The 14593-nt window shown below is 35.0% G+C and overlaps 1 protein-coding gene across 1 annotated transcript; it reads left to right on the top strand.

The window, feature by feature from the left end:
* The first annotated feature begins 12654 nt into the window (after positions 1-12654).
* LOC141480107 (uncharacterized) lies at positions 12655-13802 on the top strand. Its single transcript, XM_074169912.1, has 2 exons — positions 12655-12867; positions 12931-13802. Exons 1-2 carry the CDS (start codon positions 12713-12715, stop codon positions 13634-13636), a joined length of 861 nt encoding a protein of 286 aa, XP_074026013.1. The 5' UTR covers positions 12655-12712; the 3' UTR covers positions 13637-13802.
* Positions 13803-14593: the final 791 nt, after the last annotated feature.

Consider the following 14593-nt stretch of genomic DNA (forward strand, 5'->3'; position numbering starts at 1 on the left):
AACATGGTCTGACACATAAGCCCACAGTTTTAACCAATAATATGAACACCTGCTCACAAATCATTGTGTCATAAAGCTATCAGAGTTTTTAATAACTTTTTTTTTGGAAAAAATGAATTCTTTGCCAAATTAGAAATTTTCAATAGAGTACACTCGGTTATAATTTTCAACTTCTGTTTTTATTCTTTTGTAAGAAACTATATATTGTAAAATGTTGGTTCAATGATTGAGGTTGACATTTCAGAACATATTTTGGAGTAGGAATTTTTGTTGGCTCACTCATGACAGAAAGGCAACTGAAGTTATGAATTTATTCATTTATGTTTGACCTAGAGGTAGTAAGTTATGAGTATGGTTAATAGTGCGTAATGAATGATTTTGAAAACCCTCTCAACGAAAAAATAATTGATGCTTTTTTCAAAAGTCGTGCAAAAACAATATTATGAATCAACATCAATATTGTTCGAAACAATAGGTTTGGAAATTGTCTGGATAATCTTCAATTCAATGTCTGAAGACAATAATACTCTTTATCATTCAGCGTATCGTTGGCCAAAATTCTGACTCAAAGTTTCATTTTATGAAAGTATGAGCTGGTATACGTTGGAATTAATTAGCACTTGCAGTCAATTTTGTACTTAAATTGCCTGTTGATGTTTATGTTTTGAATATATCTACTCATTTATCGTATTCAGTATTTCGCAATTAAAGACAGTGGTTTGAGCTGCCCGTATTACATTTTCTGAAGAAGTTTAAAAACAAAAATGAGGTATCATCAGTAGCCAATTACAATTTCATTATCGCCTTCCCGCCTTCAATCATCATCGACCCAGTCAATTATTTCAATTTATTTTAACTAATATCGAAGAATAGTCTACAGAGATCAACCAGCAATGGGAAGAAGAAAAAATAATGGTCATAAAATCCATAGAATCCCAAACCCGCAATTTACTTTCGAGATGTCGAATCATCACAGAAAGTATCTTGCTCCCTGTTATTTGGACAGATATACACTTTTCCATACTCAATCATCGTGGTGTATAAAGATATGTACTCGAAATGTACAGTAATATTTTTGTTTTCGTAATGCATCTCTACTAAAAATAGAATACAGAAAATCGGATGTTAAAATGTAAGAACTCGTTAATCCTCTTCTTGCACAAGTTTCGACCTGTGCAAACAAAAATATCATGATCCCAATCTTAGCAATTGAACTTACAAAACTAAAAACTGGACATATTTACTCTCAAAAACGCTTCAAAGGATCATTATGTACGTAATCCTATTATTTCTATTCTCAAAATTTTACCTCTTCGTGATGACATCACATTTTCATTCTGTTCTTCAAAAATCTATTATTCATTCTCGTTCGTTTCCTGTTCCACACATGTCTGGAATGGAATAAAATTGAACAAGCGCTCCTTTATGATTAGCTCCGTTTCAATACTTTTTGTATATTTGCCTCAGGTATAACAAAGCAAAGGGAAAGGTTAGGCTTATGGAAATGTTTCGCTTGATAACAGATTTGCTGCACGAAGGATTTGAGTCGAGAAAATATTATTTCCATTATCGAACATGACATTATATGTTTATGCTTTTCCTAGTCAAAAAATAGTAATGTGGCTGCGAGAAATCTCAAATTCCCGTTCAATGAAACGGAATTTTTTCCCGTTTTCCCCTGATTATCATCTGTGGAAATTTTTTCGAATATCTAGCGCCGAAAAATTGGACCGACTTCACAAAATGTGCATTGAAGATGTATTTGGGCAAAAGTTTTGGCTTTCTTCTTTTTGATCATTGAAAAGAAAATATTTCCATTTGATTTGAATTCAGTAAACATTCATATTTTGGCATCTAGTAGATATTTCTTGATAAGTTGCCGAATAGAAATGTCATAGATTTTTTGATCTTTCTCTGAAGATTATCTTTCCAATTCAACGTAATTTCTTAACTAGTTATAGTTCAGTTCTCTCAAAAAATCCGACAATTGGGGTGAAATATTTTCGATTTTTATCCGCTCCTAATAATTTTTCGCTGAAATCTGAATTGTTTTCTACAATATCATTGTTCAATCCCAAAAATATCATTTGATTCACTATGAACAATCATGAGCCCTCTAATCCTTTGAAAGAAAAGGATATATTTTCAAAATAGAACGACTTACCTTCCTCCTTCTGGAAATAAACTCTTCTTGAGTCCATTTTTACTCAATAATAAAATCCAATTCACATGGATATAATGAATAAGTTGATGATTTTATTTGTAACTAACGTTAGTACAATTTCGTCCTATAAGAAAATTTTCAAACTTATACATTAAACTAACAATGGTTTATCAGCCCTTATATACCACCCCTGTAGGTGATAAAAGAGGTACTTGGCTTGATTGTGTATCTGAATTTACAATGCGGATGTGCCAATTTGAAAACCGGTGAGTAAACTAAATCGATTTGATCATTTAACAGGTATTATTGCGCAATGTTTATGCTTGTGAATTTTCAAGGATTCTGAATGATTGATTTTGTAACGCTCTTGCATAGTGTAGAATTTCCGTATCGTTTATATTCGGGAACTTGTGGTTGCATGCCAAGGAATGGTTTGAGAACGTCGAATCATTTTTTCCCAGTCTGAGGACCTTTCATGTTCAGCATACCTTTTTTGAAAATTTCGACCACATTGCTTCACATAAACACTATTACACTCCGGACACTTGAGTTTATGAACTCCAGATTTCTCCAACTTGTCCACCTTATCTTTGTCATTGAAGAGGAAATCAGATAACCTGGCATGTGGTCTGAATGCCATTTCAAATTTTTTTTTTTCTGAAAAAACCCGCAATTATCTTTGTTATTTTTCCTAAATATGTTACCCATTTCTTGATTTCTGGATGTTTGACCTGAGAGTATATTAATCTGTAAGTGAATTAACGGCTTTGTTTTCTGACAAACTTCTGTATAGTACCTGCGTTGAAACCATTATTATGACCTATCTGTATAGTTATATCAATTTTCTGAGCTAGATTGTTAGCAGACAAAGGCAGTGAAAATGCTTTGTGCAACATTCAATCAGGTTGCATCAGATTCAATGGTTTCAAAAAACCTAGCAATACAGACATTATCATCCCAAGCTACAATTCAATGTTGCACAGAGCATTCTCACTGCCTTTGTCTGTTGACAATCTAGCTAGAGAAATTGATTTAATTACACAGATAGGTCATAATAATGGTTTCAACGCAGATACTATTCAGAAGTTAGCCAGAAAACAAAGTCGTTAATTCACTTACAGATCAATATACCCTCAGGTCAAACAACCAGAAATCAAGAAATGGGTAACTCTAACATATTTTGGAAGAATAACAGAGATAATTGCTGGTTTTTTCAGAAAAAACAATGTAGAAGTGGCATTCAGACCATTCAGGTTATCTGATTTCCTTTTTAATGCCAAAGATGAGGTGGACCAGATGGAGAAATCTGAAGTTTATAAGCTTAAGTGTCCGGAGTGTGATAGTGTTTATGTGGTACAATGTGGTCGAAATTTGCAAAAACGGTATGCTGAACATGAAAGGTCCTTGATACAAGGAAAAATGATTCGACGTTTTCAAACCATTCCTTGGCATGTAACCACAAGTTCCCGAATCTAAACGATCCTGAAATTTTGCACTATGCAAGGAAGGGTTACAAACTCGATTATTTAAAATCCTTGAAAATTCACAAGCATAAACATTGCGGGCGCAACCTGTTAAATGATCAAATCGATTTAGTTTAATCACCAGTTTTCAAATTGGCACATCCGTATTGTAAATTGTAAATCCAGGTACTCAAGCAAGCCAAGTACCTCTATTATTACCTACAGGGGTGGTATATAAGGGCTAATGTAATAAACCATTGTTGGTTTAATGTATAAGTTTGAAAATGTCCTTATAATAGTCTGGTTCACATGTACTCGATTTAGCTCTTTTTGGTGACATTTTTCAGCCCAGTTCAAAAATTACGACCAAGGTGTCATTCGATTCATATTTTTGCCTAGAAAGTGTAAGGATAGGTCCGAAAACGCGCCGATGAAAATTACAGAAGTTATAAACAATTAAGTGATTTGAAAAGATCAATGAATTTGCGTGAAAAAAGTCCCGACTCCCAAAACTGTATCTCGATTATTTATAATTTTTGCAGAGCCCTGAAAATAGAGCCAAAAGCGGGTAGTCAGGCTTCTGCGCGCCTTTCGTCACTCTGACATAAAAACAAAGAAAATTGTTTAAACATATTAAATGTAAATATTAAGAAATGAAAAGATTCATGTAATGTTAGGATACCTACATCAATAAACAATAATCCACAGTCAAAAAATGTTTATCCCAATTTTAACGTTAATTATAAATTCGTTAATCAATAACTTTTTCTGAATTGAAAGTTAATATAAAAATACCTATAATTAATAAACTAAAACCCTGACATCTTTTTCCTTTGGTGGAGTTATCCTTAATAGGCAAAAAAATAGATTATCGTTGCCAAAATTAAAAAATTGTTATTTTCTATTTTTTTATTAACAATTGAAAATTATAATTTTATAAAAATACATTTTTTCTTTAATTTTTTATTGTTTCAATGTTTCATGGCATGATTTCTCTTTTCGTATTCTTCACAGCTATTGTTATTGAATGTATCATAAACAAATACATTGTTTAAAAGCAATTCAAAATATTTTTTTTAGATTATGTTGATTGGAAAAAATCATGATTTTAAAGGAAAAAAATGGTTTCTTAAAAAAATTTCTTTGTTGCAAAAAACGATTGTTGATTAACAATCGTTTTTTGCAACTGAATATTAAAATTGAGGAACCGTTTTCTTTCAAATCATAAATTGTATTGTTATTTAAGGTTTTGAAAAAAACTTTTTTTATTCTTTTTTTAATTGTTCATTAAAAAAAATTGTTACAAACATTTTTTTTTCAATACTTTCTTCTATAATAAAAGTAACTATGTGTTTTTTTTTTAATTATTCTATTTTTGATAAAACTTTTAATATTGTGATACCTTGATACTTGTCTTTTTCATTCGCTCCTTCGCTTTTATAATTATATAATTATAACTTCTGAACTATTGCAGTTATGACAAATATGCTCCAAGTCTTTGATGTTCATTATGAGTTTATTAACAATTTGAGCCTTTTACTAAAGATGTAGTCCTATTATTCATTTAATTATTAATCGTTATATATTGAAAAAAGAAAAATTTCAAGTTTTCAGGGAATTTACTGAATCAAAATCATAATGAAAGTTGTTTTCAAAATTTATTAAATCATGTTTAGTACAGTTGAAATTTTTTTTATTATTCTTATTATTTTTTTGTAATCTTTTAGATCGTTTCAGTGGCGGTGGTTCATCGTCTGTGATTTCTTCTGTATTTTCTTGTCGTGATGTTTCTTGAACCTCCTCCTCTTCGACTTCTTCAAGTATCGGTTCACAGTATTCTTGAACTCCTACTGGAAAATCTTGAAAAACATTAAGGTCGTCTTCATTTCCATCGAGATTACTATCGATAGCATTCAATCGACCGATCATGATATCAGTATCATCATTGTCATCATCAAATGTTGTACTGTTAGAACATGTTTCACCTTTACAATTTTTGCATAAAGATGAGCAAGAAAGCCCAGCTTTTTTATATCCACATCGATTATTACACTCTTTCATGCAGGCACAATTAACCAGCTTAAGTAAGTCGTCAGTCGTCAGTTTTTCCGTTGTTTTTATCGGCAGGAACATTGTTTCAGATTTGATCCAACCTCAATCTTCCGAATTCAAATTATAATCACCAATCCAAAACTGAACTTGGTAATACGTCCTAAATGAGTGTAAATGTGTCGTTATTGTTGTTGGAGGTAAAGTTGCTAAGTTGATCGCAGTCTTTGATTTCGCAATCATACTTAAAAATCAAGAAACACGACACTGGCCTTATGTTGAATTAGTTACTCAGTTACTTTTATTATAAAACAAAGTATTGAAAAAAAAATTGTTTATAACAATTTTTTTTTCAAATAAATGATTAAAAAAAGAAAAAAAAAGTTTTTTCAAAAACTTGAAGAACAATAGAATTTATGATTTGAAAAAAAAAACGGTTCCTTAATTTTAATATGTAGTTGCAAAAGACGATTGTTAATTAACAAACGCATTTCTTAGCAACAAAAAAATTTTTTTAGGAAACCTTTTTTTTTCTAAAAATCATGATTTTTTTCCATTAACATAATGCAAAAAAAAATTCTGAATTGCTTGTAAACGATGTATTTGTTCATAATAAATTTATTAACAATAGCTGTAAAAAATAAAAAAAAAAATTAATAATTAGTTTTTAGCCATGAGACACTTCGCCCTTGCCCCTAGAGTTACAAATAATTTTCCAAATGTAAAAATCTAACGTATTCTTGATCGAGTAGGTATAGCCCTTCTTCTTGGAGAAACAAAGATAATTTATTAATCATGAAATAACTCATACACTTGAAGTGAATATTTTGCATACTCAAAAGTTAATATTCACCCACGATAATTTTTATATAAAGAAATGTTTCAGCTTGTGTTCCACTTACTATTTTTTTCATATTAATTTATGTTCAGGTTCAGATTGAACTTGTAGTTTCTGATCTAACCTAAAAACGAATTTTATTTTTTTTTGACACGCTAGTAGGAGATTTGAGCCGGTTCTAAGCCTCCCCCCACCACAATGACGTATTAATTGCTTTTTTATTGGTTGTTGTTTGGTGAAGTCAAGGTGATGTGACCTTGAAGGGTGTGGTGTATGGATCGTTCAGAAATTTTTTCCCGGTTCTAATACTCCCCCCACCAATATGACGTGTTATTTGCTTTTTTTTTGTTGTGCAGTGAAGTCAAGGCGTTGTGACCTTGAAGTGTCTGGTGCATGGATCGTTCAGATTTTTTTTTCATATGAGATTTTGTGTGTGTATGTGTGTGTGTGTTAGAGAATGCACGGTACAGGGTTTCATCATGTGCTTGTTTGTCTATGTACAAACATACGTCTGCATACTTCGAAGATCCTCCAAGTAATGAATACTCCATCGGTGTGAGGGCACCAAGTTAGTAGTGGAGTGACGTCACAGCAATAACCGTTCAACGGCTAGAGAGCGACATGTTCACTCCACGACGTGTGGCAGAGTAATGCGTATTCATCGGTCTGCTCTCACCTCCCTCGATGTAGTGAAGGATGTGACGTAACGCCCCAGACTCGCCATCAATGGTGACACGCAGGCGGGCGAGGACTGTGCTAACGTCTGTCTTCTCCGAGAGCGCAACGACAATTGCTTGTTCGGCTATCGCTCTCGAAGCAGTGAATGATGTGACGTAACGCATCACCCTACCCTCGCTATTGATGGTGACACGCAGGCGGGCGAGGACTGTGCAAACGTCTGCCCTCTCCGAGAGCGCAACGATCACTGCTTGCTCGTGCCGGCAACTGTTATCGCATCAAATTGGGAGATGGGCTTGGCTGTGACGTCAGGCATCTCTAGCGGATGCATCTATGTGTCCTTACCTACCCTCACTCTCTACGGTGATGCGCAGGCGACGTGGATTATGGTATTTAAGAAGCGGGCGAGTGTTGGTTATGTCAGTTTCCATCGAGTGAGTTAGTGAGAACATATCATAGAAAATGTATTCTTGTGAATGTGGTAAATCTTTTACCCGTAGTGACAACCTTCGTCGTCATCAGCTCCAGAGTTGCCAAGGAGGGCCATCAGTGAAACGAGTGAGATTAGATGACGCTGCAGCACCTATGTACACATGTAATTGTTGTAATGTGATGATTCCATTGACTCAAGTGAATTCTCACAATAGAACTCTACAACATAAGAATAATACATGTGTTCAATTCAGTGATGGTGTTCAAATTATAAAGAGCGCCTTCAAACGTCGGATTGCGACATACAGGGTGCAGAGTTCCATTGTTTCCACCGATTACATGTTATTCTTTAATGAAATCAGGCAGAAAGTTATAGAATTATTGGAATCGGCCATCAGGGTTCACAAAATCATCAAAGTGAATATGGAAGTATTTGGGAGTTATATTCTACAAACACAAGACCTGAAGGAAACGAAATCATTTAATTCACAGAATAGAACAGTTGATCAATCTACTGATTTGAATTCCTTATTTGATGGATTTCGAAATGGGATTATCGCTCAAACTACAGAATTCCAGGAACGTGATTCAGGTAAACATTTCTACCAAGTTTTAATTGGATGGATTAGTAATATTGTTCTGTATTTAAGGTTGGACTTGTGAAAAAATCATGTTTCTGGAGTTGAACATTAATAAATACAGCCCGCTCAGTGGATGTTCATATGTGAAGCTGCCTGAATGTATTGAGCGTAGGAAGGCCGTGGTTAATGTCCGTAATGAAGATCAGCATTGTTTTGCATGGGCTATCACTTCAGCACTACATCCTGCAATCGATAGAACATCAGAAGTTTCATCGTATCCACATTTCAGTACAGTCATAGATGTAACAGGTATGAATTTTCCGGTAAAGTTGAAAGATATTGTGAAATTTGAAGACAAGAATGATATTTCAGTTAATGTGTACGGTTTAGAAAGTAAATTCGAGAAGGGTAAAATAATGTATGAAATAATTGGACCATTACGTTACTCTCAGAGAAGACTTAGAAGACATGTCAATTTGTTACTTATCACAGATGATTTCGGTAATAATCATTATTGTTGGATCAAAGATCTTTCAAGATTAGTTTCAAGCCAATTATCGGCTCATGAACATAAGAAATATTTTTGTGATGGCTGTTTATTATATTTTTCTAATGAACAATTACTATTACGTCATAAGATAAATGATTGTAATCACTTGAGTACTACAACACCATCAACCAATTTCAAAGTCAATAAATATGGGAAAACGGTACCTGAAAATATACTAACTTTTGAAAACTTTGAGAAACAAATGAAGGTACCATTTGTAGTGTATGCAGATTTTGAAGCAGTACTGAAGCCGATTCAAACCACTAAACCAAATCCTGAATACTCGTATTCGATCAAGACATTCAAACATGAGCCTTATTCATTTGCTTATTTGATTAAATGTTCATACAATGATGATTTATCAAAATTTGTTTCGTATAGGGGTGTGGATGCAGCCCAAAAATTCGTTAGCAAAATCGAAGATGATTTGAAAAATATTTATGAAAATCATCTCAGGTTTCCTATTCCTATGGATGTACAAACTCCTGAGGAAGAGGAACAGTTTGCTTCTGCCACAAATTGTGGCATTTGTTCCAAACAATTTAATGATGGCGAAGTCAAAGTGAGGGATCATTGTCACCTCACAGGAAAAAAAAGGTCCCCTACTGCTCATTCATCTTGTAATTTGAATTTTAAATTGCCAAATTTCATTCCTATAATTTTTCACAATCTCAGTGGATATGATTGTCATTTATTCATAAAGGAATTGTATAAAAACAAAGATAAAGTGGATGTCATCCCACAAACTAATGAAAAATATATATCTTTCACAAAACATCTCTTTACACACTCCTATACGGATAAAGATGGTAGGGTGAAGAAGAATTATTTGAAAATGAGATTCATTGATAGTTTCAGATTCATGCCTAGTTCTTTGGAGAATTTAGGTGCAAATTTAACATCTGATCAGTGTATCGAGATGCGCAAACATTTCCCACAAATTGAAAATTTCAATTTGATGAGAAAGAAAGGTGTATTTCCCTATAGTTTTGTTGATGACATCGAAAAACTGAATCATCCAAGACTTCCAACCAAAAATCAATTTTATGATAAACTCAATTGTGAACATATATCAGATAATGATTATGGGAGAGCTCAACTTGTTTGGAATTTATTCGAATGTCAGGATTTGGGTGAATACTCTGATTTATATTTAAAGTCAGATGTGTTACTATTATGTGACATTTTTGAAAACTTTAGAAATATATCTGTTGATAAATATAAATTGGATCCGGCACAATACTTCACTGCACCCGGATTATCGTGGGATGCCATGTTGAAATATACTAATATTGAATTGGAATTACTAACTGATATTGATATGGTTCACTTCTTTCAAAAAGGTATTCGTGGTGGAATAAGTCAATGTAGTGAAAGGAAACATAAAGCAAACAATACATTTTTACCGGATTATAATCCAAATGAACCATCTTCATTCATTTCATATTTGGATGCAACAAATCTATATGGTCACAGCATGTCGCAACCATTACCAACAGGTGAATTTTCATGGTTAGCACCTCATGAAATTCTCAATCTTGATATAATGAATGTGGATATCGATAGTCCTTATGGATATGTATTGGAAGTGGATATACATTATCCCCAAGAACTTCATGATAAACATTCCGATTTACCATTCTTAGTTGAACGTTTGATACCTCCATATGCAAAATCGAAAGTTCCCAAATTAATTCCAAATTTAAACGACAAAAGAAAATATATTGTTCACTATAGAAACTTACAGCAAGCTGTCAATCATGGTTTGATAGTGATGAACACACATAGAGTATTGAGGTTTAAGCAATCATGTTGGATGAAGCCTTATATAGATTTGAATACTGAAATGCGTAATAGGTCTAATAACAAATCTGAAAAAGATTTCTACAAACTAATGAATAATGCAGTCTATGGAAAAACAATGGAAAACGTAGACAATAGAATTGATGTTAGACTCATTACACATTGGGAAAATATGAAAAGAACTATAGGTGCTAGTTGTCTCATATCTCGACCAAATTTTAAAAAATGCTCTATTTTTACAGAAAATTTTGTTGCCATTCAATTGGCTAGAGTAAAAGTTCATTATGATAAACCACTATATTTAGGATTTTCCATTCTAGAATTATCTAAAACAGTTATGTATGATTTTTTCTATGGATGTATCAAACAACAGTTTGGAGAAGATGCGTCCTTACTCTACACTGATACCGACTCCCTTATTCTCAAAGTAAATACAGACAATTTCTATGAATTTATCAAAAATAATATAAATAAGTTCGATACATCTAATTATAAAATAGGAAACCAATTCAATATTCCAGTGACAAAGTCAGTTCTGGGTAATTTCAAAGATGAATTCCCAAATGATCCAATAATCAGCTTTTACGGTACAGGTGCTAAAACGTATTACGTGAAATCTGTTGATGGTGAACTGAAGAAGGCCAAAGGTGTGAAACGATCTGTTATAAAGAATGAATTGACATGTGAAGACTATGAAAAAATCATTGAAGAGGGAGGTATGATATTCAGGAAGATGAACTCGTTCAGAAGCGTATTGCATGATATTTACACTGAATTGAAAAATAAAGTCGCTTTATCGTATCATGACGACAAGAGATTCATCATTCCGAATACCACTCGAACTCTTCCATGGGGTCATAGCGATATAGAATTTTATCGAAATGATCCTAATGATAACATTCGTTGGGTGTCTGAAATCGTTCATTCTTTTTCTCAAGAGAGCGCCTTAGACCAACTAATCAATTTGTTGACTGTAGAGATGAATAATTGAATTATAATTCGAAGTATTATTGCTTATTCCTTCAAACCGGAACATTCTTATTTGTGATTATTTGTGATTATTGTATTATGTATTGTATATGTATCACTTTTACCAAGTTACTTAGATGAATAAAAAATGATAAAAATATTATTTGTTTCATTTCTATTTTCCTAACCAATTACTGTAAAGTATATAGCATAATGTAAATGAAAGAAATATCAGTTTGAAAAGAATCATCGTAGAGTGCACAATGTCTAAAACAATCGATAAGTTTGGTAGAAAAAGAAAATTGGGTGGTAATGTCATTCGAGGTCCTCCCGGGATTGGTTTTAAATTAACAAAAGATGGTCATTATGACATGCAAAGAAAAATATTGAAAAATATAAGCGAACCAATTGACAAGAGTGATTGTGTAACTGTATCATATCTTGAGGGGGAAATTAACGGAACAAAGGAGGTTATACTTCTAGCCCTACAAGCTGCAATACAATCCACAATAGGTAATATTGCTCGCGATGCCCGTCAAGCATTTGACGATAAAATTGCAGAGGCTCGGATAACTTTCACTCGTAAATTTGACAAACTTACAAATGATGTGAACATAAAAATGTCTGACATAACAGCGTCTACAAATAAAAAATTTGATGCTATGTCAAACATAACAGGGACTACAATGAAAAAGTATGATGTACTAGAAGAGAGAGTTGAAGTTTTGGAGAAAAGCCATAAAGTCAGGCCATCAGGTGGACTGGGATATCCAGGACTGGACATTGATCCAAATGTTAGAATAATAGAACCAAAACCAAAACCAACAGATGACGTATTAATTGAACCAACATGGTGAATTTACTCCCGCGTTAGGTTAGATTAGATTAATACATACTGTAGGTTAGGGTCATAGGTGTTAGGTTAGGTTAGGTTTCACGGCGCGCGAAGCGCGCGGGTGGGGGTGGGGGGCGGCGGGGCCGCGCGTAGCGCGGCCCCGACGCCCTTCACCCCCCACCCCCCCTCCTCCCCCCGGGGTGGGGGGTGGGGGACCACCGCGCCGGCGCGCGAAGCGCGTAGCGAATTGGGGCGTAAGCCGCGCGGAGCGCGGCCCGCTTTCTTCCCACCATTGCTCACAACGCCCACTTCCTACCATTTCTCGCCCCACCATATTCCAACCATTGCGCATGCACGCCCCCACCTCATTCCCTCCACTCCCAATGATGTTGATACCCCGAGGAGCACGTTCTTCTACATTCAGAACGACAACTCCAGTCATCCAGAGCAGTCCAGCCATACTCAACCAGAAGCAGTGTACTATACGACGAGGAGCTAAGTTTGAGTAAGTTAACAATGTACTTTAATTTTTTACATCTACTAACTTTGTATTATTTTACATTTTCAGAATGGCATCCAACACTCAGGAATTAAATAACGCTGTGGCATCCATCATGCCTATGACAGAGCAGGAGAAGGCATCCACTTCGCGAGTTAGGTGCAGATCCACCAGCCCTGACTTATTCGAGGAGGAGGAGGAAGTCAGGCCTGTAAAGAAGGTTTGCCAACGACCTGCAGCGAAGGTTGGTCCTATTTCTAAGTACCGAGCTACTTGCAATAGGACTAATCCTTATGCAGGTAGTTGGTCGACCGCTCCAAACAGCTTAAGGCCCTCCACACCACCCGCAGCAGTAGTGGAACAACCTAGGGCGCCTTCTCCGGAGGAGCCACCAGTTGTATTGTCCCCATCGGAGGAGGCTCCCATCGTATTCACTCCGTCGGTGGTGCCGCTTTCGCCGATGCTGGCAACACCGGTGACGAATCCTGAAGTGTTAGTGCCACAAGTGCGACAGCCTATCGGAGAGGTTAGTGAAATGTTGGACAGTTTTCTACAGAGATGTAAGGAAGCAGAACATGCTTCTCGAGCTAGTGAGGCCGCGTTGGTTAAAAGGAAGCGCGAAATGGCTGAAATTGTTAACCGACGGAGGGAAGCAGAAAAAGTAATAGCCGAACTAGATCGGAAGTATGCATCTCTGGAGAAAAAGTGTGAAGCAGATACCTCTTCGATAGAGACTTATAAAAAGTTAGTGACTTTTATAAAAACTTTCCCATAGATTAAGTGTAAGTGTAGTAAGATTAGTTTTAGGTTAGTTAGGAATATTTAATTAAGATAGTTTTAAGTTTATGTTTGTAATTTTAGGAAATAAAAATGAAATAAAAAAAAAGAAGTGAAATTAAGGGTGTACATTGTTTTGGTTTGGTACACATTGAACAATGCGATGGTTGGAGCATTTTTCTTCACTTCGTCTCATTATTATTTCCTTTTTTTATTTCAACTACAAGTTCTTCTATGCAAATACCTCACATCAATTTTTGTGTTCTCTAATCTATTGTAAATAATCTCTTGGGAAGAAAATATGTTTCATAATGAAATCAATAAGTATATTTCATATAATTCATATAGTATTTTCAATTTTCTCTTTCATGGAATATAGCTCATGTCATTTTTGAAATTCATTCCCACTTAATCCCCTCTCCTTCCCACTCCTCCCCCACTCCCTTTCAAAAGTATAAAAGTAGGAATTATCTGTTGGAATATTTAGTTGATCAGCCACCTTCAACATGGAACCTGATTCAACTACTGAGCCGTACAGTGACCCAGCGCATCAACATCCTTACTGGGCTTCTATCCATGAAGGTTTCGTTACCTCCACGACGGCACCTCACTCGATGAATTATGATGACATAATTTATGATGATCGGATACAAGTGCTTCACGTTACTGGAACCGATCAAGCGGACCTGTCTGATGGGGATTATCCAGATCCCTATGATTGGCGGAATGATTACGAATGGGATACACAGTCCGGAAACACAGACGACGACGACAGCGATGACGATGATGACGGTGACGCTGACAATGAGTCCGATGATAGTCCTCCACCATCCCCTATCCTGATTGATGAAGTCCTGAATTCAGACGATGATATGTAATCGTTTCCTCATTTCTCCCATCCTTTCTATTCCTTTCCTTTCCTTCCACGGAGTACACACTTTTTGGTTGGTGTACA

This window comes from Leptinotarsa decemlineata, unplaced genomic scaffold (assembly GCF_025532065.1).
Source record: "Leptinotarsa decemlineata unplaced genomic scaffold, Ldec_3_MD MMD2_P_RNA_scaffold_6, whole genome shotgun sequence".
NCBI classification, from domain to species: Eukaryota; Metazoa; Arthropoda; class Insecta; order Coleoptera; family Chrysomelidae; genus Leptinotarsa; species Leptinotarsa decemlineata.

What these genes read in the sequence shown, in the direction of transcription:
- LOC141480107 (XM_074169912.1), top strand. Translation starts at nt 12,713, where the DNA reads ATGCACGCCCCCACCTCATTCCCTCCACTCCCAATGATGTTGATACCC. An exon ending in CGACGAGGAGCTAAGTTTGA is followed by an intron (nt 12,868 to 12,930) that starts GTAAGTTAACAA and finishes TTACATTTTCAG; the next exon opens with AATGGCATCCAACACTCAGG.